General features: G+C 37.7%; 1 protein-coding gene across 2 annotated transcripts in view; it reads right to left on the bottom strand.

Moving 5' to 3' along the window:
* glrbb (glycine receptor, beta b) overlaps nt 1-19,079 on the bottom strand; it is a 30,207-nt gene extending 11,128 nt beyond the window's left edge. The window contains exons 1-8 of one of the 2 annotated variants that reach the window (XM_075481874.1): nt 18,729-19,079; nt 15,258-15,396; nt 12,643-12,749; nt 10,250-10,317; nt 6,235-6,461; nt 4,873-4,955; nt 4,289-4,429; nt 902-1,054 (exon numbers count right to left, since the gene is read on the bottom strand). In XM_075481874.1, coding sequence (XP_075337989.1) covers nt 902-1,054; nt 4,289-4,429; nt 4,873-4,955; nt 6,235-6,461; nt 10,250-10,317; nt 12,643-12,749; nt 15,258-15,379 — 901 coding nt within the window. In that variant the 5' untranslated portion in view covers nt 15,380-15,396; nt 18,729-19,079. Of the gene's footprint in view, nt 1-901; nt 1,055-4,288; nt 4,430-4,872; nt 4,956-6,234; nt 6,462-10,249; nt 10,318-12,642; nt 12,750-15,257; nt 15,397-18,535; nt 18,622-18,728 lie in introns of those variants that run through there. The other variant, XM_075481876.1, reaches the window with a different exon arrangement.
* Between the last annotated feature and the right edge of the window lie 2,785 nt (nt 19,080-21,864).

Here is a 21,864-nt window from a genome sequence, read left to right as displayed (position 1 = left end):
TGCTTTTTACCAGAAACAACAGGTTGTATTTATTTCCAAAAATAAACTAGCGATTGCAATATTTATAAATTGTTACCTGTTACCCGTATTTTTATGGGCCCAAAAATTGGCTGTAGCCGCTAGCAGGTAGCTATAGTTTCCTTGGGCTTACTCTCAAGCAACAAAAACATACAAAAGACAAAAAATGTGTAATTGCAATTAAACATGGGTTTAAACTCCTGACACAAGGTTGTGAATATTAAGACCTACACAAGATACTGCAAGTGCTTCTGGCATCACTGCAGCAGGTCCCATCTGTCAATTACAGTTATGTTCAAGGATTTATCACAAACACTGGACACACTTGACAGATAAAGCCCTTCATGGTGTCAACGTGATTAATGATGTCATGATGGATATAATTGGGGCCGCAAAGTTACTGATCAATAAAAACATCCAAATCCTTTAGAGTGGTTTCTGTTTATTGCCTCCAGTATTATACCTATTGCTGTTTGACAGAAATCTTCTTTGAGAGCAGTTTTGAGGAAGCTCAGAGGAGATAGAGCCTTTTCCGCTGCTGGTCCTAAACTGTGGAACGAGCTCCCATTTCACATCAGACAAGCCCCTTCACTGTCCATTTTTATTCCCTGGCTTTTAACCCAGCATGAGACTCTGTTATTGTTTTATTGTTTAAATATTGTTATTGCTTATTATTGTTTTTATATTGTTCTTATGTTTTATGCCTTATACTTCGTGCTGTTATTCATGTACAGCACTTTGTCAACAACATTCTCAACAACCCTCTTTTTAAATACCTACTTTAATGTTAAGTCATGCACTAATGCCAGATGGATGAACAGAGTTCTTTATTTTTTGTACTGGTAAAAAATCTGTGGAATATGGTGGAGTTGATAGTCCATACCCAAAGGAACCCTGGCAGCACTCGCATCAGGGTTGATCCAGAAGGACAGCCAGGAGAGAACTACGATAAGCAGAGTGGGGGCATAAACACCCATCATGTAGAAGCCAACCTGTCGCCGTAGGGTAAAGATAACCTCCACACAAGTGTAGTATCCTGTATGAGGAAGGAGAAAATAATCAGATATCATAATTTCTTGACTGAAAAAAAAAAAAAAAAAATTCAAAGAGAGGCAGGAATGGAGTTCAAAGTACACAACAGCATCATCCTATGATACTGGGTCTCATTGCTGGATGAGATGGTCTAGCCTTACAGAGAGCAATATTATTGGTGGTATTAGAAAATCTTTGTGGATCAGAATGAATTTCATTGCATATTGTGGCTCATTTGGTCTGGAAATGTGTACTGAAAAACATCCAGCTCTAAAACCAAAAGAGAGATGGTCAGAGAACCAGTTCCTGAATGACTTTGACTTTTAAAGCCAGAGTAGGCATTGAGGGGAAAAGTAGCAGCCAGGTTAAATCCTCTCTCAGATGAGCCTCCTTTTGCCCAAGAACAAAGCAAAGTGCAGCTTGTGTGCACAAAGCAAAGTCCACCGTTTTCCACCGTGAGGAATAAAGGGAAAAGACAGTGGAGAGAAAACACTTGAAATCATTTCAGCTAACTTTGCTAAGGTTAGGGCTTCTTTGGGGACACAAGACAGAATCTCATAGACCTCTGCCCGCAACTCATAATGTACCAGTTCTGAGGGAGACCTACTCCTGTCCTTGACTAAACATTAATATGTTTTTTAATACATAGTAACACTTTTTTTGTTTTAAAGTATGATCCTTAGCCAAACAATGTATCATTCCAATTATAACTTTCCACCTTTTTATGATTAAATTCTGTTGGAAACATAGACTTCATAGCCAGTATGAAAAAAAGCACCCATAAACATGTCTTGTCCCCACTGAAGCAGAACCGTGTGCCTTCTTATTTAGTTTTGATTGTTCGTCTAATGGGACGGTAGAGAGTATGGGCTGAAGTTATATACTGTGTAATAGGTTTGGTGATCTCTTTAGCTTTATACAGCAAATATGGGCTACCCGTGTCACAGAGCAGGCTTGAACCAGTCATAAACAGAGGTGATCTTTGTGTCTAGCCAGGTAACTATGGCAACCACTTAAAAGCCTGACTCATAGCCAGCAATGTGCCTCCCAAGTGCGAGAGCAATGAGGTCAAACCCGTTCTGTTGGCTAAGAGTTTCTTCAATTTATAGCTAATTCAATTTTTGCACCCATGTAGATCTGAATATGTATATGGCACAGTACCAGAATATTTTATTTACTTGTGTAGTTTAATTTATCATAGAAATATTAAGTGTTTTTAGCTCTGCCAGCATCCTGTAGGGACTATGCACAGTGGGAAAAGCTGTGCATGAGTTTGAGTATGGTCAGCTTATCGCAGCTACAGAGAGGGCTCTATGCTCTCCTCTGTGCAGCCATCGAAAGATGGGTGTAACAAGCAATCACTTTACTATAATTTCCCAAATTTGTTTTTGAAATTGTTGTGTTGCAGAGAGACATACGTGCATGCAGGTGGGCAGACAGACAGATTTATGTAACCAATTGAATCTTAAAAACATATGGTATGGCTTTGCAAAAATTGGAGGATGGAAATGCATTCATCATATTTGTTTGACCTCAAATAAAAACATAAGACATTTTAGTCATTAGAATTGAAAGTGAACTCAGGTTTTGTTAGTATAGAATAAAAGTCAACATAAGAAAATTCCTTATAGATGTCTGTTAATCTAAAATCAACCTTCAACATAAACCCAGCCATATGATTCAACTATAAAATGGGGACTTCTCTTCAACCATCTGAACCTGTGAAATACAGTTGTAATTATTAACTTTATCAGGTAGTTTGGCGCATTTTATTATTTTAAGTTTGCTGAAGGACATACTTTGACATGAGATTATTGGGTTAACAAGGTATATTGAGCCTCAAGCCAGTTTCAGAAAGTCGGCTTTTTTTTCAACCTGGCTTGAATGTCACGGTAATCAATATCACGCATCTAACCTAATCCAACACAAAAGGAGGTTACATTTGGAGGGCTGGATTGGCTGTATAAAACTGCCTTTTCACCCCTTTTTTTTTACCCTAGTTACTTTGTCAAGGTCACAGCAGCAGAAACTGTTTGCACTGAAATGCATTAAGTTGGTGATATTGATAATGCATAAAAATACTAATCTTGCATGGACCTGATTTGCAGCCACGTCTGAATTACTGTGTTGGTACTGCAGCTATTAGAACACAGATTAGAAAATTGATTCCTCAGTGGGTATTTATTACCAAGAATATCAACCGCTTAGGCATTTAATAATTACGTTTTTTCAAAGATTCTAGCATTACTGAATTATGCACTACTTTTTCTGTTGGTGCTTGAACACATCAGCCACAGCATAATTAAATGTGGAGTTTACCACTGTAAAAGGTCATTCTGGAGTTATTACTCATCCATGATTAAAAAAGGGCAGGTGGAATGGCATTGAGTAGCAGCATATTGGATCTTGAGACTTTGGTTCAAGATGAGTTTGGGAAAATGAGTTGTTTCCCTTTTTTGTTCACAGTTTCCTTTTTTACTTTCTTCTTGGTTGGGTTTGGTTAGGTTTTATACACAAAAGGGAATGAGTTTTGTTAAAAATGATAAAATTATAACAACCTCTAAAATAACATCCTAGTGTCTGGCTGCTTTCCTGGTGTTTGTGACTTTTGCACACTTCCTGAAAGATATTGAAAATCTTCTCCGTCCAGAAAACTAAATCTCATAAAGTATTCAACAGCTTTTGTAAGCTCTCCTAAATCTGTAAATAGCTTGTGAGAGAGTGTGTTTTTCTGCCTCTGTGTGTCCATTTACTAGCCAGTCAGGTTTGTTGTAACAGCAGAAAATAGAAAGAGACACAGAGCACAAAAAGGCAAAATGAGTAGAAAATCCCAGTGACACCAAAAGCAGTTTGGTAAAACCTTTGAAAGAAAGGAATTAAGCTCTTCGCAAATGTAAATCATACAACCATTTTGACATAGCGCATTGACTGCCTCATTGCTGCAGCCTGGGAACCTGTCGTTGCACAAAAAGAAGACCAATGTACAGTAAACCTAATTATTGACTGATTGAATTCACAGCTCAAGTTAATGTCTTATTTATCATTAGTGCTAAAAATTATCCACATAAAGGTGATCAATCTAGTGTGAATATTCACATCTATTTGGGTCAAACCAAAGTTGCAACCTTGCCCATTTTCACTACCATAGCTAAGGAGAATATTTTGAATGAATGCGTGTACTGTATGCTTTCTTTGTGAAAAAAAACAACAACTTTTACGTTATTGTATTAAACAGTACCAGTTCCTTCATAGAATTTGGTGCAGTTTCCATATTCAATATCTTCTTGTCTGATATCAAACTGTGGCAGAGCTATAGCATCCATTTGAACGGGGTCCCCTGTCTGCCACATGAACTGCAGGTCATCTGTAGTGTATCCAACTGGAAAATAGAGATTTGCATACACAACAATACATATTCATACGCAAGTTAAAGACACTTGGGACAGACAGAAAATCATACTCCTCAGCAGTCTGGTTTGGCATTAGATAGTAAAATCTTTAAGTTGTTTTGTAAATTTAAGACCGGAATGCTTTGTAAACAAGATGCAATAACTATCGTCAAACTCAGTTAGCTGTGAGACTCTCACACCAACCCATAGAATATGATGATTTATTCTTAGTTCTAAGTGTTTTCAATTTAAATTTCCTTCTAAAAACAAGCAAAATGCCCTTATTTGCCTGCCCAAACACCTACTTTATAAAAACAACAAATAAACTCTATGCTCATTAACACTTTATCTCCAAAATACACACAAACTAATTAGTGAACTGAAATTATATACAAATTATGCCTTAAGGTGAAATTATTTCAGAACAACTCACAACTTTCTAGTTGCATTTTACACCTCTGTGTATCCATCGGAAACAAGGTCAGATCTAGTGGACAAGACAAGGTGACGGACAACCTGAAAGAGGATGAAGAAAAAATAGTTGTTAGCCTTTATTTTTTTCATTTCCCTGATTTGTTTGCCCTCTGTATGTGTTACTGCTGTTACATAATTGGGAACAGTTAGCAAAAAAATGGTGTAATCTTGAGATCTCACAGGATTTCAGGGATTAGCCAGATGTCTCTTTTTGGGATTGATGCATTTGCACAGGATAATCAAGACACCATCCATCCATCTATCCATTTGCTATACCCGCTTAATTCAGCCTATCCCAGTTGCCATTGGGGGAGAGGCAGGGTAGACCCTGGACGGGTCGCCACTCCATCATAGGGCCACACAGAGACAAACGGGACACATAACCATGCACACTCACTGATCAAGACACTTATACTCAAAATTATACACCTCTTGGATCATTCTGAGGTGAAGGAAACCCAATACAGTGCACTGCAGCTAGTGCTCCAAATACTTAACACTAAGTTCCTTGAAAGAATAAATGTTTTTACCAAATTAAGTGCATGTCAACACTTCTGTAATCACTGGAAAAAGACCTTTATAAGATGAAAGCGCTTACCCAAACAGACGGAAACATAGAATTGTCTAAATTTTTCTAAACATTAAGAGCACAAATAATTATTTTGAGCATTTAACTAAGCCTAAATTTTTATATAGAAGAAGAATATAGAAGAATATAACTATTTTGGGTTTCTGGGGTCTACATTATTCAGCTTGAAAGCACATTCATGTCAGTAATGTGGCCAGCGATGGGTTGTTGTGTCATAACCATCAGAGGCTAACATTTCTAATTCATTAAACAGAAGACAATTTGACTTTCACTTTGAGTTTCACAACCATTTGCACCTTGGATCATGTGACCGCAACATCTCAGATGCTGGCCAGGTAGATAAAACAACTCACACAGCACTGGGTGGTGGATCTATAACACACAAGTGGCTTTAACAAGTTTTAACGTGTGAATGTCTCAGAAACTCCTCACCAGTCAGTCTGAACTGACTTTTTATTTATTATGCACATACAACACATGTGATGTTTCATTTCAAGATGTTTTACTATAAAAAAAAAAACATGTTGTTCAATTTATAGGAAACATCTGTGTACCTGACAGCCATATTTTGAGTTATAGTTGAGTGTGAGATGCATGATACAAAGCAAAATGCTATTCCATAAACTGTAAGGGTGTAAAACAGCAATGTCATATTTACATTACATTAATCATAATCATGGCCTGTCAAAAAAATAATAGATGTAAAAATTTAGAAAAAATCTAAATCGTTACCTCATACTGATGAGGACATCTCCACTACGGAAGATGAAGAGGAGAATGTTCTCTTGGGTAACATCGTGAAAGTTAGCGCTCTTCTCGTTCGCAAAGAAAAGGTCAGGTTTCCAGAGACATTTGAACATCTTGGGATCAACAGTAAGCGAATCTGACTTGAAGTCATCTGGGAGCCTTAGCCTGGGGTCATTCCAGCGCTGCCGCAGGAAGATGTTGACTCTATAATCCTGTCAGTTTCAACACCACACAAGTACAAACATGCATGGTTAAGTTTCATGTCAACAGGAGTTGGTTGCTTTCAGAGGGATTGATGGCAACAGGTAAAATCTATCAGTGGAATAAAATGAGGTATTTTCTTAAATTTGTGCCAGGCAAAAGTGAGTGAACGTTTGCTTTAAGTCTCTGAGAAGTAAGATGTTCAAAACATGTAATCCTCACAACAATCTGAAACAAATTCGCTTTTAAGGTGATTTACAGAGGCATGAAAACATTTTTAAAAAATCCTAATTTTGCTTTTGTATTTTGCTTTTGTATTTTCCAGAAACACTGGCCTTCTTTGTTGTCAGTTTAAGAGAGGCTTTGGGTCTTTTTTTTCTCAAAGCAAACCTCTAAAACATCCAAACTGCTGAGTGACATTTTACAACCGCAGCTCAAACATGCAGCGTAACATGTAGGGAGCTGCACAGTCCAAGGGTCAAATGTTATCACAGCAACAGCACATACCCCATTAGTGAGCTTATTAGTGAAATGTCTACATTCTTGCTGGTGGGAAAGTATCACTTGGCTGTTCTGTGACAAGCTGGACAATTTATTTCGAGGGTGAAGATGGATGACGTGTCAAATATGTCATAAAGCTGGCAAAAGTCCAGCATCTTGTGCAACTTTTTTTTCTTTTTTGAGAGGAGGGGTATAAATAAACTTCAACCATTCAGTATCATCAACCATCACCTTTTTCCCCTCTTTTATTAGAGTTTATTACATAATTATTTTCTAAATGATTGGTTCTTTACAGCTATTAATATATTTATATACTTAATTTAAAGCCATTAAAAATTTCAATGATAGACAAGATTATTTTAAGATTATCAAGATTATTATGACTGTGTGTACATTTTTAGGATTTGTGGTGAGAAGAACCCAACATAATCCACTTGCCATTGTCAGCAGAGTATACAATATCAAACTTCTTTAGATGTTGGCTGCCTTTTCTTCCATTCGTTGTCAAGTTGATCCCACACAGCTTCAATAACGTTGTGGTCCAGGCTCTGGGGAGGATTCATCACTCCATCAGAACTGTTGCCACTGATTTTCAGGCCAGTTCTTGTGTCATTTGGCATACCTCAGATTTTTCTCCCAGTTTCTCCTCACTAAGAATGACTTTTAAAGGCCACCCTTCCCTCACTTTTGATTAAACCTCAGTGAACAGTCCACATGCATCTCTCAGGTCTTGTGTCAAGTCTTTGCTGGATTGTTTTCTATTTCTTCAGGACTTCACTTTCAGAATCTATTCATCTGCTGTAGATTAGGCCTGACACTTTTTCGTTTTTTCCCCTTTTGTCCAGAGAACACACCTCACATCATGCCAAGATAAACCGAGTTTCTAGCTAATAGCTCTTTGAGAATCACCTCGTTGGTGCAAAAGCTCTACAACTTTATATCATGTTTGTGACGATGTGATAGCTTTGTCTTTCTTCACAGATTTTGGCAAAAATGTGTTTTTCTTACATGTAGTGAGTTACAGTGTCAAAAGATGAATTTGGTTCTTTGCTAAAACCACTGGTTAGTTAGGTGCTTTTTTGTGATTGGATGATTTGAAGGTCAGAGTTAAGTAGCTTAACAAATAAAAAATATTGTCTTAAAAGGTTGGGTACAATGGCTGAACTGAAAATGAGTAAAAAAGCAGCCAATCCCCAAAGAAAAACTTAAAGAAAAGTTTTAAAAAGATTATTGCCCAGGACCACTTTGAAAGATAAAAGAAAAATGGAAAGTAATGAACATTGTTTCAAGATTTTTGCACAGTACTGTAAAACCACATATTAAACAGTTAATGTAAAATGTAAATTGGACATTATTTTACATTTGATGTAAAATATAACATGCACACTGATAATTTTGATGCATCTTGCTGCATAATATCGGAAGAGAAACCAAATGAAAGCTTTGCTTACGTACTATTGTGTACACATTAAGAATAGGCAGTAACTATTTAAAAAATTCAGCTCACTTCATATTATACATGGATATCTCAGGATAATTCATAAATTAAGCAGTAACCAAGACTATGCATTAATTTGCGAAACACCCTGTGGTCCAATTGTTGATATCTAATTTTGGAATGCAAGCTGACATTTCTACCAAGCCTAATTTTAGACTGCAGTCTATCTAGTCCTCAAGCGACAGCACAAACAGCCTCTGCTTGCTCTTTTCTGTCTGACTGAGATGCAACCCAATTCCCACACCTTTGCATCTCTGAAAACCAGACAAGGAAATAAATCATCGCTCTGACTAACTATCAAGCTGCCAGTACAAGATTCGATTCCAGGGAGATTTAACACAACTGTGTGTTGTAATCAGCAAGGAAAACTCTAAGCTATGAACCAGCGAAAAAACACATGGCTGCAATTTATTCCATCTCGCAACAACAAATTAGGAATTCTCTGCTGAGCTCTTCAATCATAAGGTGAAAATATATGTGTTAAATACTGTAGATGTTTGCTGGTGCTTGGCTGAGGGAGGTGTAAATGATGGGAGGGAGGTTTCCTGAGATCAGACACACCACCGAGTGATAAATTGGGGGGAAAGGTGACCAGCTGATGATTCTTCCTCCTCCCTGAATTGTCTCAAACCTTGTTAACTTTCATTGTTTTGGGGACATCCAGGGGGAACTTGGAAGGTGGTGTGTGGGAGTTGTGCATGTCTCTTTCTCTTTAACTCTCTTTTACTTGACACCTCTTTTCCCTTCTGTGATTGTATCTTCTTTTCTGTGTTTTTCCCCCATTGTCCTTTTTTTGTGTAGTCTACTCGCTCACTTACTGTCTTAATTTTTGTCAGCCTCATTTCTTCTCTAATTTCCTTTCCCCTCTCCTGTCTTATTTTTCCCTTCTGCTCACTCTCCACATCTCTGTGTCCTACTACCTGGGTGTGTTTTACGTCTCCAGTTCATCTCACTTTGTCTAATTGTGTCCTTGTTTTGGTTTCACCCCTTTTCCCCTTTATATTGTTACAATTTTACATTTTGATTGTATAAGAATGTTGACATTTCACACTGTTGTATTTAATCAGATTTAGTCCAGTGACATATCTTGTTAAAAATGGATTTGAAGTTTAAATTGATGTAATTTTGGCTGTTTATACACCTTAATGAAAAGCACCCAATAGGTCTGAGAGACACTTGTTCATGGAAAGTTCTGTGAGAGAAAATATGTTTAAGTTATGTATTATTACTGTGAATTCAGCCATTCTATGAAGATGAGCCTTCTCTTTTATAAAACTAATAAAACTTATTTACAACTTCTCAAATATGCTGCAAAACAGAGAATTGAGTTGAACTGTGGACACTGTCAGTTTGGACAAAATTTACTGTTACTGTATCGCTTGATTGAATACATCAGTTAATATTTTTGGTTTGCCTACACTACCTTTAAATATAAAAAAAAAAACACACACACTGGTAAGCTGGCCCTCTAACAGTCCTTAATCAGCAAAGTTGTCTTTATTGTTTCGTGAGTGATCAAGAGTCAACACAGCAATGTCCTTGAGTTTAATATGGTTATTAGTATTCAAATTGCACTTCTTTATCAGTAATTAAGGCATCTGATTAATGAGGCATGAAAATGGCGGTCTTCATAGTGATTCACTGCCAAATGTTCTGATGCCCTCTAGGAAATACATCCATTAATTCCTCCTAAAACCTGCAAGTTTGAGCCGTTTTCAGCTTTCGGACACTGCTTATGAGCGGCAGAAGCATTGTCTATCAATACAGTCGGAATGTTGTGGGACTGAATTGAAATCTTACCATGGTTGTTTCTTGGATGGAGCCAAAGCTATTGATGAAAATGTTCACTCTGTCCTCCACAGGAATTCCTGGATTTAGAAAAAAAAAAGAGATTGTCATATTGAGTTTTGCATCCACTTAGTTTAAAGCTACTTTGCAGTGAAATGGAAGCACCAATGTGCTTTTACTTCACAGTAAGTGTCAACATGCTCTATAAAATCATGTCTTTCTTTGTTACTTCATCTACACTTACTGTACCTGGTGAAACACCTGCAAGAAACGGAAATCCTTTTTCATTAGCATCTCATCCCTTTGCAACACTAAAGCCAAATACTTTTATGCTGGCATCTCTCCTCACTTGCCCTTTTGCATAAACTAATAAAAGCCTCTATGAAAGCAGAGTCCTCAGCCCGCTTTGAATAAATTATTTCCTTTGAGGTGTTTACTTAATGCCTCAGTGCCACTGGAAAAACTCTGTGAATCCTAAAATAATGCACTTAAGGTGTGGGTGGCATAAGGCCCATATCTTCCTTGCATTCATTCAACAAACTAAATCATTTATATTCATGATAGCTTTTGGTATAACCTTGAAATTGTCTATAGGGTCTATGAAAGCAGCTCACCATTTTATAAGCCTTGGCAAAGCAATGCACAAGGCACAGTTTAGAAGTGAATTTGGGAGATTATGACATGGATGTTAATGGACAGGGAGCTTTTAGCCCACCCTAAAATCAAGAGCAGATGTTTGGCTGCTGGACCAGTAACAGGCAGTCAGGGAGGGAATGAGTCTGCTCACTACACATAAAACAAAGGGTTCCAGATACAGCTCTGACTGCCAAGTGCCATAGGATGGAAACTATCTGCAGATTCACCTGAAGACTGGTAAAGCTATCAGTCAGATAGACAAAGCGGCCACCAGTAATCTCTCACTGAGATGGTTACTTCCTGGACAGTGAAGAATGAAACAACGATTTAAAGATTCAGGGGTTCATTTTAGCTTAATTTCCCAGAGTGAAATTCTAATTACTTTTATTAGCATAAACAATGTTCATAACATGCAAGTAAAGTTAGCAGAATTCTTGTTCAAAGCTGTGTAATTAGGGTTAATTTTGTGAAATATGCACTTACACTTTACAATGTTGGGAAATATTCATTCTTGAAGCGACTGAGACACAAAGTCAAAAACTGGTGTTGAGTGAAGAGAAACCTCACTCTGAAATATCAATATGTAGCTTTTTTAGAATTAGGAACATTTTCTTAGGAGGCCTACTTGCTTTGGCAACGAAGATGATATCATGTATTTTGGGAATTATCTTGCATTTCCAGGTCTATGTCCTTAGCTCTTCGTCAGCACAGGAGAACAATCTGGTCACACTGCCTGAAGATTGTGGGACAAGTTAAACAAAAACACTCCCAACTTGTTTGTTGTTTGCCTTTAAAGCAATAAATCACTATAATCTTGTTAGCATCAACGTTGAGGTGCATCGGTGCATCGGTGCATCGGTGCATATCTTTTAATGGTATGGGGCCATGGTTTCATTTTATAGTATCCAAAGTAACCAAGTCTGTGCATATCCTAATTATCCTAATTTCAGTCTTTCATCTTCAATAAATGAAGGGAGGAAAAAAATGCTACATAACTGTTTGTGACTGTTATGGTGAAATATTGTTTGTAAATCAATGCAACAAGGATATTGAAAGGGTCTGAAAGCATTGAACATGCTCCTTATCCCTATTGCCCCAGTACATTTTCGTACGTCACATTTTTATGTGATTTTCTTGTGCATTTTTGAAAGTTTGTGAAAAATCCATGTATTAAAGTCATAGGTTTCAACTGCACTTTCTTTTCAGATTCATTCATTTTGATTAACGTACCTTCCATTCCTTTAATCCCTCAGATATCACACCCAAAAACACTTGGGCACAAAAGCAAACTTTATATTTGGCTTGTAAATGCATGAAATGATGGAAGCTAATCTAAAAGATATTAAATAAGAGACTCTAAATGATTTATTTTTCCGTGGCTATTGTAAAGAAATTAGGGGGTTTAAGAAGAAAAAACCTACAAGATTTTTTTTATTTCATATTTTTATATTTCAAAAATTTTTAAAAAACAAAACTTGAAATTACATACACAATGGTATGTGTTTGATAGCAATTGAGAGTCTAAAATGCTAAAAAATTTTCACTAGTCAAACCAAGACCATTGACTGTAATTCTGTAAGAGCACATATTAAATATGCATATGCAGAACAGGAAAAGCATTTTTATGTCTGTGCATTTACAGCATGCTCATTCCAGCACCACATCCTGAGGAGGAATCTGGAGATACATACTTTTAATCAGCATGACAGTAGTTCAGCTCAAACGTAAATCAAAATGAAAAAGGCAGATAAAGAGGGCAAGAGACTTGCCTTTGAAGTTGGGCCTTATTCTGGGATCATAGCTGATCAGTAACCTGTTCAAGATGTTACTGGTTGAATTTGCAGGGACTCGAGCCAGATCCTCAGATGACAGCTGTCTGCAAACAAAGAAGACAGAGAGGGAACTTTAGCAGTTCACATTCCTGATAGATGAACAACACAGATGCATAGTGCACTCACTTTTAGCTGCTCTGTGTACTCTTTGATTAAACTATAAGCGGAGAGAGCTACCACCATGGGATTAAATTGGCTTTTAAGAATTGGACCACCCAGCAAATGTTATAGTAAAGCAATGTTTTTAAATGAGATGTGTTGTTCTGAAATGTTTCCAAATCATGACCGGGAAAGATGACACAGCCCTGAGACAGTTGGGACATTTTTGGGATCATCTAGGAAAAATTTGAATCTTTAGGATATTTAAATCATATTATTATTCAATTAATACCCCTACTAGCAACTTTGTTCATTCTGCTGTCAAAAGCTTTATCAACCCATGTATTATTCCATTACACAATATTGATAATTAGAAATCTAAACTATCCATCCAATGATCCACATTCTTACACGCTTTAAATGCTTTACAATGTGCTTATCGTCCACTTACTCATACAAAAACTCATACACTGTATATAAAGAGCTTTGTTCTCTACAATCACACATGGATGAGCATATCAAAGCAATGTGGTTGCTCAGTGTTTTGCCCAAGGACACTATGACATGTGGAGGGGCTGGGACAAAACCACAGTTCTCTTTGACTACAACCACACAACCACCTGAGTCATGACCGTCCATCCATTAGCCATTTCTCTTTATCCAGCTCAGGGTTAAAGGGGGAATTGGATCCTATCTCAGCAAACATTAGATTAGAAACGGGGTGCAGGAGAAAGAGAGACATTGATGCAGCCTCTCATCTACACCTTGGCCAGTTTAGAGTGATCACAGACTATATAAATGTCTGGACTCTGGGAGGAAACTGGAGCATCTGGGGAAAACCCATTCAAGCTCTGAGACAGCATTCAGACACCACACAGAAAACAAAAGCACCGACTGACATTCACAAAGTGATTCATAAAAAATTATTCTACCCCTGGATTAAAGAATATGCCATGTTAGTTGTAAATCATGTATATGACATGTCCTGGCAGATAATGTATTTTTCATTTTATTCAAACCAACACAATTATTTTGCAATTTTAAAAAAAGAGCAAAAAACTACTTTCTACTTAGAATTACCACCATAATAAAGTGGTGACTTTCACAGACATTCAGCCAAACATCCTATATTTCCTGAGGTTGACTAATAAAAAAACAATGTTGAAAGAGACAGGGAAAGGGGAGGACAGGATCTGGCAGGAGAGACAGGAGAAACATAAAGCCTCCTCATGGGTGGCAATGAATTCTCCTGACAAAGAATTTCCCCTTCTCAAAGCACTTTACATAGCATTATGTGAACCTTATCACGCACTGAGGATGAGTTGAAGTGAGCTGAAGTAAGTGCTGTTCAGTGTGTATATGTTCTGCGGTTCCCCTGATCAAAGTGAAATGCATAATTCCCACCCACAAAACTTATTTTTCTTCCCTCTCTTTTAACCGACCTTCCTGACAACCTCAAGCACAAGAGCTTAACTGGAACCAAGTGGTTTCCTTGATTCAGAAAGGCATCTAGAATTAAACATGAAATATGTCACGGAGCTTGCACTACTTGCCAATACCACATCAAATGGGTTATTGCTCATATCAAGAAGTTTCATCATAGAGCCATTTGTTACCATTTAAGGAAGTAGATGGTGTACTTCTTCAACACATAGAGATAAATGACCCTCTAAAGGCATGGCAAGTATTATATATATTGTTTATTCTTTTTTGTGACACGTGCAGTATTTACTTCTTTAATTTAACCAGTGCAACTCTTATTTCATTACTTACACATTGCAAATAATCTAGACTATCACCGTCTTTTAGTGAAATTCTGGAAAGCCCATTGATCCGAGTGAAATGTACTGAAAATACTATCAGAGCTCAGTGGTGAATATTAGCCAGTCAGCCTGGAAAGTAAAACTGACAGTCATCCTTTCATTGAATGCTCAAATGCAATCAATGGAGCCCCTTAAAAAACACTTGGCCAGTTTTATACTGTACGTATAGGTCGAATAGGTTGACAAGTCATTAAGAGCACAACTCAGCCCATGAAAACACTTGGATAATATCTCCAGTGGCTCTGCAAGAGCTTTGTGAAACCTGAAAAAACAACCACTGGTGATGTCATCAGGGTTATCTTGCCTTTAGCTTGAGTACCAAAAACTTAAAACAGACGTTCTTCATGGATAGAGTTGGAAGTTTTGAGTCACGCAGCTTGGCAGAGGAAACTTCCTTGAAGTAAGCATACTTTTTTTTTCTTAAATGCTGTCAGCTGCATTTTTAGAGCGTGATCCATACTGGTGGGACTGGTCAACCTGGTATAGATTTTAATTTATGCAGTGTTGTTAACCCTTATTGTCATTATCCATGCTCTGAGTATCTATAATGAATTCCAAATTTAGTAAATACAGTCCCGTATGTTGCCTGCTATGCTCTATTACACATATTGCCATTTATTCAGTACTTACGATGGACAGTAAACCTGTTTCCCTTTCTTCTTTCCCTTCTTAGTTCCTTTTTCTTTGGCAGATCCTGCCTCTAGACAAAGAGAGAGGACCAAGAGAAATATGGCAATCTTCTTAATACCCATTGTGGCGTAAGTTGGTTCTGTGGAGGAACAAAAACGTAATTGATTAGAAAACACAGAATTGAAACATCTCAGGCTTTAAGGTGAACAATTAAATAACCTGGGTGTTTTCTTTTCACTTTCCAAAATATTTTTAGCATTGGTGAGTGAATACAATTTTATCTGTTTACTGAACACCAGAACTGCCTTTCACTTTCTTGACAGAAGCATAACATATTACTCTGTATGCATGGCACATACAGTAAACATTGGAGAAAAAAATTAATCAGTCTGACCGGGTTTGACAAAGTATCAAGATCAGGCAGAAATTCAATCATTGGAGCAATGCACCTGAATAACGACAGTCATCCAGGACTTGTCAGCTGCATGTGACCTTTAAAGGATGGCTGAAATAAATGTAACCAGAAATAGTGTCAACTTTTGTCCAGAACCTATAAAAGAGAAGGCACAGTAAGGCTGTTTTCTTTATGCATTACTGCATTTACTTTACATTTATTCAAATATTTAGTTTGATTTATAACTCCTTTAGGTTTTTAAATCTTCCTAACATCACACTTATATGTAGGCAGATAGTAGATGATATGGTCCTGTGAGCTGACAGAAAAATTTAACTTTTTACCATAGGCGGTGCCTTTTTGCATTTCTGGATGGGGGCCATTAATCAGCTGGCAACCATGGTGACTGTGTGATTCATGCCCCATCTAGGAAAGCGGTACCCTTTCATCATATATTGACACTGAGACTAACAATAAGGAGAGCAGTTTCTTCCCACCAACACACATCCTGCCAGCAAGCCTGTATATTAACTGAGGCAGCTTATTGTCCATACAGAGACACTTTCTCCCTCCTCCTCATTGCCTCGGTCCCTGTAACTCCGTCTACTCTTCGCCTGCACATTGATCATCATCTTCTCCAGTAGCTTTCCATACCTCACTTTTGAGCATTTTGTCTCAATGTAAACACCATGCTTTATTGATTTGATAAAGTTTCTAAAAATATGCAAGTTTATGGGATGTTCATCTGGCTAACATAAATCATTGCTAACTCAAAACTTATAAATGGCAAGAACCAGAGCAGTGTCCATGTTTGACCTGGCAACACCATCTAATTTCTTAAGAATAACTTTCTCCTTGAACTACAAGTTCCATCTCCTATACTTTTCAAGATGACAACCGCAGTCTCAGAACACTAGAAAAAGTATGTTATCCCCCTTACAGACTGAATAAGTTTTTATTACATATCAATATACATTCAAAAAGCGTGATAGTACCACTCAGGACATGCCCTCAGACACAAACATTCAGCACGCATTAGAGATGCAACCTTTGGTGTGATATAATCATTCAGAGTTTTTTCAAAACTCAATATTTTAAAAAGAGACGATGTTAAGACTTTAAAAAAAAAAGTTTTTTGTATCTTCTCATGTTGGACATGAGACATTCTTAATGGATAGTGTCAGGAGTTTGAAGTCAACACATAATCTGGGTATACACTGTGTGATTTTGGGCTGTCCCCGAAAAAAAAAGAGAGCAACGTGAAAGAATCGTCACAATATCTTTGATTGTGGCATACTTTGTTAAAACAGCTACTTATGGCTCTCTTTCTCTCAGACCTGTAAAAGAGGATAGTCTTGGACAAAATACTGGGAGAAATTCAAAATGAGCCTTATCAACGCAACACTGTTTTCACTTTTGTGAGAGGAACAAGGTGAGGTAAGTGGAGATAAAACATGCAAAATGAGCAAAATGAGAATTTTGGAGCTCCAACAAAGATGAAAATATATCTGACTTGTGTCAGCAGAAGCTCGATTATCATATGTTCTCCAGATGTTATCATGAATACGCCAAGTGGGGCGTTGCACTTGACAAAAAACAGTAGAGGAATTGCAGCCATGTGACATAGCCTATGACTCAGAAGACATTATCATTGTACATACGTCAAACATGATGTTGTACCCAGTCTATTAGCTCCATGTTGTACAGTCCAGCTTGACTGAAAAATGCCTATTCTGAGATCCATTCAAGAGCCAAACACCAATGTGGGAATTTTTGTATTTAAGCATACTTGTAAAATATTTGCAAAGCTGAATCTTTATCAAAATCAGAATCAGAAACAGTTTTATTGCCAAGTAGGTTTACACATACCTGAAATTTTTCCGGATAATTAAACAAAAGCAATAAATAAGAACAGTAAGTAAAGGTGAAAGTGAAAGTGAAACAATGGAACAAGTATGTACAGGTACTGTAGACAGTCCGTGGAGGAGATAGTACACATTAATGTGATGTGTAGAGGGTGGTGGGGGTGGGGGTCAGTGTCAGTAGGGGTCTCTGGTCTTGTTTATACCCAAATATTGCCAGTAACACTTGGTCTTCATCAAAGTGTTGTCTAAGTTTTTTTTTTCCTGTTTTGTGGTGTTAGATATTGCATGATTTATTTTAGTTCATCTTGAACAAAAGCTAACACTAATCTGTGTAATGCTCTTTCTGCTTTTGGAACATTTCTTTTTTTTAAATAAGTAATAACCTGCTCATTATGAACAAGCACACTGAACAAAACAGAAAAGAGAGATGAGCTGAGACCATAACTCAACCTTGGCACTGGCTGATTTAACACTGTGCCACCACTGAAGAACATTGCATTTTTCTGTTTTATAGCTGGCATTGTTAAAACTGCAAAGACTTTGTCATACAGTGACTCAAACAGCAATACATTGTCTGCCCCATGGCTCTAAGCTCATACAATGTACATGTCCAGTCTGCCTTATAAAGTCAACTCATATGTACACCCTGAGCCATAAAAACACATAATGTGGAATGTAATTAATACATGGATTGGGGAATATTTAGATAAAGATGAGATCATTTCAAAGCTATCAATTTTAATAGTAATGCAACACACATATTTGATTTAATTCGATTAAACTCCACAAAACTTGGCTCCACGAAATTTCACTATTGCATACGTCAATGCACTAATTGCTATCTATATGTACTGCTTAAACCCACGAGGAAGGGCCTGTGCAGTGCTCAAGAGAATTATTATATAGAGGCAGTTCAAAACAAACGAAACAGCTATCGGAGCTCTCACAACCTGTGGCTGCACGTTGGCACGGCTCTCTTTCCAACAGAATAAAAGTAAGTCAAAGAAGCTGATACTTACCCGAAGCCTAAGCATCAGGAGAGAGAGGGGGAAGCGTAGGGACAACACAGAAAGCAGCGACCACCATGACGGGAGGATGCAGGAAGAACATGCCAACACATATGGACAATGGGCGTGCGATTTCACGTCATGACTACATGCTATGAACATAACAGACGGTTTATCACAAAACGCGCTGCGTTGTTCCACTCACCGTTTGGCTTTGTCACCTGTCGATTCGTCTGTAAACTGTGTCCTAATAAGCAGACCGTACAAGTAATCCTTATCAGAGCCTTCCAGACCAGTCGCTGTCTTTCCTTTCCATTCTGTTCTTCGCTCACTTCTGTGAAGCGATTTGTTGTGTACAATTTAATGGGGGGGAAAAGTTAGTCTACATCTCGGCAAATTGCCAATTTTTTCTGTTTTTTTTTTATTGCTTCCCCGCCCGCCCGCTTGTTTTTTTTTTTATTTTTGAATCAGTGTATATATGGCTTCTACCCTTTCGCCTCAGCTCGGGATGCCCAAGATGGAGGCTTGTGTGTACCTGCCATGCAACATGCGCAGTAGCGGCTGCACGGAGCTGGAGAGCATCACTCCCATCAGCACCACTAACAGCCGCTCCCCGCCTCCACATCCACAGCCGCTGCTAAACGGTCAGACGTGACATGACTGCAGCAAAACGAAGTGCTTTCAGACACGTGACGCGAGCAAACGCCTCACTATTTATGGCAATGTCCGTTTGGTATTTAGCAGCCGATTGGCGTTAACACAGAGAGGGCTGTGTTCAGACCATTGAAGCTGCAACCCCAAGCTATTAAAGCAGCTGTAGAGTTCAGGATCAAGACATTGGACCTCCTGTTTGTATTCATGGGAATTAGGCTACGAGGTGTTCCACTATAGATATTTGTTTTAAATGTTAAAGATTAAAATCTGGTGTCAAAATGCTGTGTTGAGTTATTACTGAATAAGCATGTAATGGCATCAAATTTAATTATTTGTTTAATATTTGTGTTAAAGAACCAAAATACAAAAATAAAGACATTACAAAATATTTTGCTGGAGCTTTTGATCTTTTGATAATCCCATCAGGGCATGGATATTGTATTTCAGCCCAAAATTTGTTTTATATACATATATATATATATATATACATAGGCTATATACTGTATATAGCCCTGTGATGGACTGGTGACCTGTCCAGGGTGTACCCTGCGTCTCGCCCGATGACCGCTAGGATAGGCTCCAGCCCCCCCGCGACCCGACCGACGGATTCAGCGGGTATAGAAAATGGATGGATGGATGGATATATAGCTACAAATATACAGAGAAGTATAGTCTGTGCTTCTACACTATCTGTAAAGTCAAAGTCAAATTAATTTGTATAAACACAAATTTATTGGTCAAATTTGAGTACAGTTAAGTAGCGATCTGAGTGCTACCAGCCTGTATGTTATACTAAATTTGGAATTTAAAGCAGATTATAATGTATATTTTATCTTTGTGGTGGAGTCACCCCGGTGTAAATCTGCGTCATGGTCAAATGTATAGAGGAATGGATGGATGAATTATTTAAATGAGTTACTCCCATAATTACTGACTGTGACAAAGTTTTTGGCATAAGACCAAACACTTAAAAACTGATTAAATATTTTCACTTAACATGGTCATACTATTGATTTATATATACAGTCAATGAAAAGCCCTTATGTAAAGAGTGATTTTATGGATCATATACTGTATAAGACTTTTATGTGACATATGATTCATGTTCTGTTACACTGCAAAGCTTTCTGTACAGAGCAAAGATTTCTGCAGATGGAATGATCTAAAGATCTCTTTTTGCTCAAGGAATCAAAGGTTGAGAAGCTAAGGTGCATTTTAATGCCTAACAACAAGTGCATACACCTGTAAGCAGTTGTAGCAGTTAACATATATTTCCTGCAGACATAGTCTTCCAGGAAACATTTGGTGATTTTTTTTTTGACTGCTTTCATTTTTTCTTTTTCCTCATGGCTCGAGGTTGTACTGGGGAGCGCTGAGGTAGTCCTAACTCTTAATCACTCCATACACAAAACAGCCCAAGAACAAGATGCCCCCACCAAACTTAATGGTTCCTATCTTCTTGAGGTTGAGTGCCTCAACTTTACTCATCGGAACATACACATTGAACTTTTGTGGCTCAGTTGTTGGAGGTTATCCAAAAATCGCCCAACAACTTTTTTTCTATACAACTTACAGTTTTTGCACAGGGATTTGTTTGCTTGACATTACATTTCTATTCTAACTCCCTGTCTGACTATGTCTACTGAACAGAATTCTGTGATCTCCCAACTTCCCTTTTCACAAGAAAGATGGGATCCAGCATGGATGGTCCATTTAAACCGTAATGTTTCTGCTGTATAGAATGCAGTATTCATAGGGATTCAAAGGGGGTTTTATCATTTTTGGAGGATTTTGCCCCCAAAAAGTTAGAAAAGTAGAAAGAGAAAAATTTAAATGTATATGTGTATGTGTGTGTGTGTAAAATTCACAATAAAAAACAACACAATAAATCACTAACAAGTCATCACACACCATTCGTGATCGAGCTGCACGTTTTGATGTATTTCTTGTATGTGTTTTCTCTAAAGCGGGATGGGTTACACACCCATATTTCTTTTGCAGAACAGTAAACAGCATGCTCTATGTCTTTATATTGGCACCCTTGAAAAACAGCATTGTTTGTGTGTGAATGGATGATTAAGAAGCACAATGTAAAACGCTTTTTTGGTATCTAACCAAGCCAGAATATGAGCACCTTTACTGTAATTAAACAACTCATTGTTTGTCTCCTCTGACCATAAACCTGTCTTCCAGAGAGAAATTTCTTGATCTGCTTTGTCAATGTCATACTTTATTTTTTCTTCATCAGTTGATTTTGAGGGATCTTCTTTCTAATATTGGTAGCGACTTATTTGTGGTAATGTGTAGCTAGTTTGACAGTGACACTGGTGTTCCAACATCTTCTAGGTCGCGGCAGACTTGTCATGGCAGATTGTTCCTTGATAATTCAAACCGGTTTCTCTTCAGGTTAAGACCATTCAGGCCTCCTTCCGGACCGTGGCAAAGTCTTCCTGTAACTTGTACTTACGTGTACTTGTTTCACCTTTTCTTAGAAGAGATCTCAGAATTTGCAGCTGCTTAGCAATGTCTCCAAGATAGATTGCTGACCAGTGTTAATCTCCAAACTTCTCTCTGAGATCTGCACTGAACTCCTTGGACTTTTTCATTGTACTGTGTTTTGGTCAATCCAATGACAGTGGTCAACCAAATCCTTTTTTTATGTTGGCACCATAAGCTTCCGGCTCCAG

This window comes from Odontesthes bonariensis, chromosome 13, assembly GCF_027942865.1.
Source record: "Odontesthes bonariensis isolate fOdoBon6 chromosome 13, fOdoBon6.hap1, whole genome shotgun sequence".
In the NCBI taxonomy this organism is placed as follows: domain Eukaryota; kingdom Metazoa; phylum Chordata; class Actinopteri; order Atheriniformes; family Atherinopsidae; genus Odontesthes; species Odontesthes bonariensis.
Note: the sequence above shows the minus strand (reverse complement) of the source record. Positions and strands in the feature narration are given on the sequence as shown.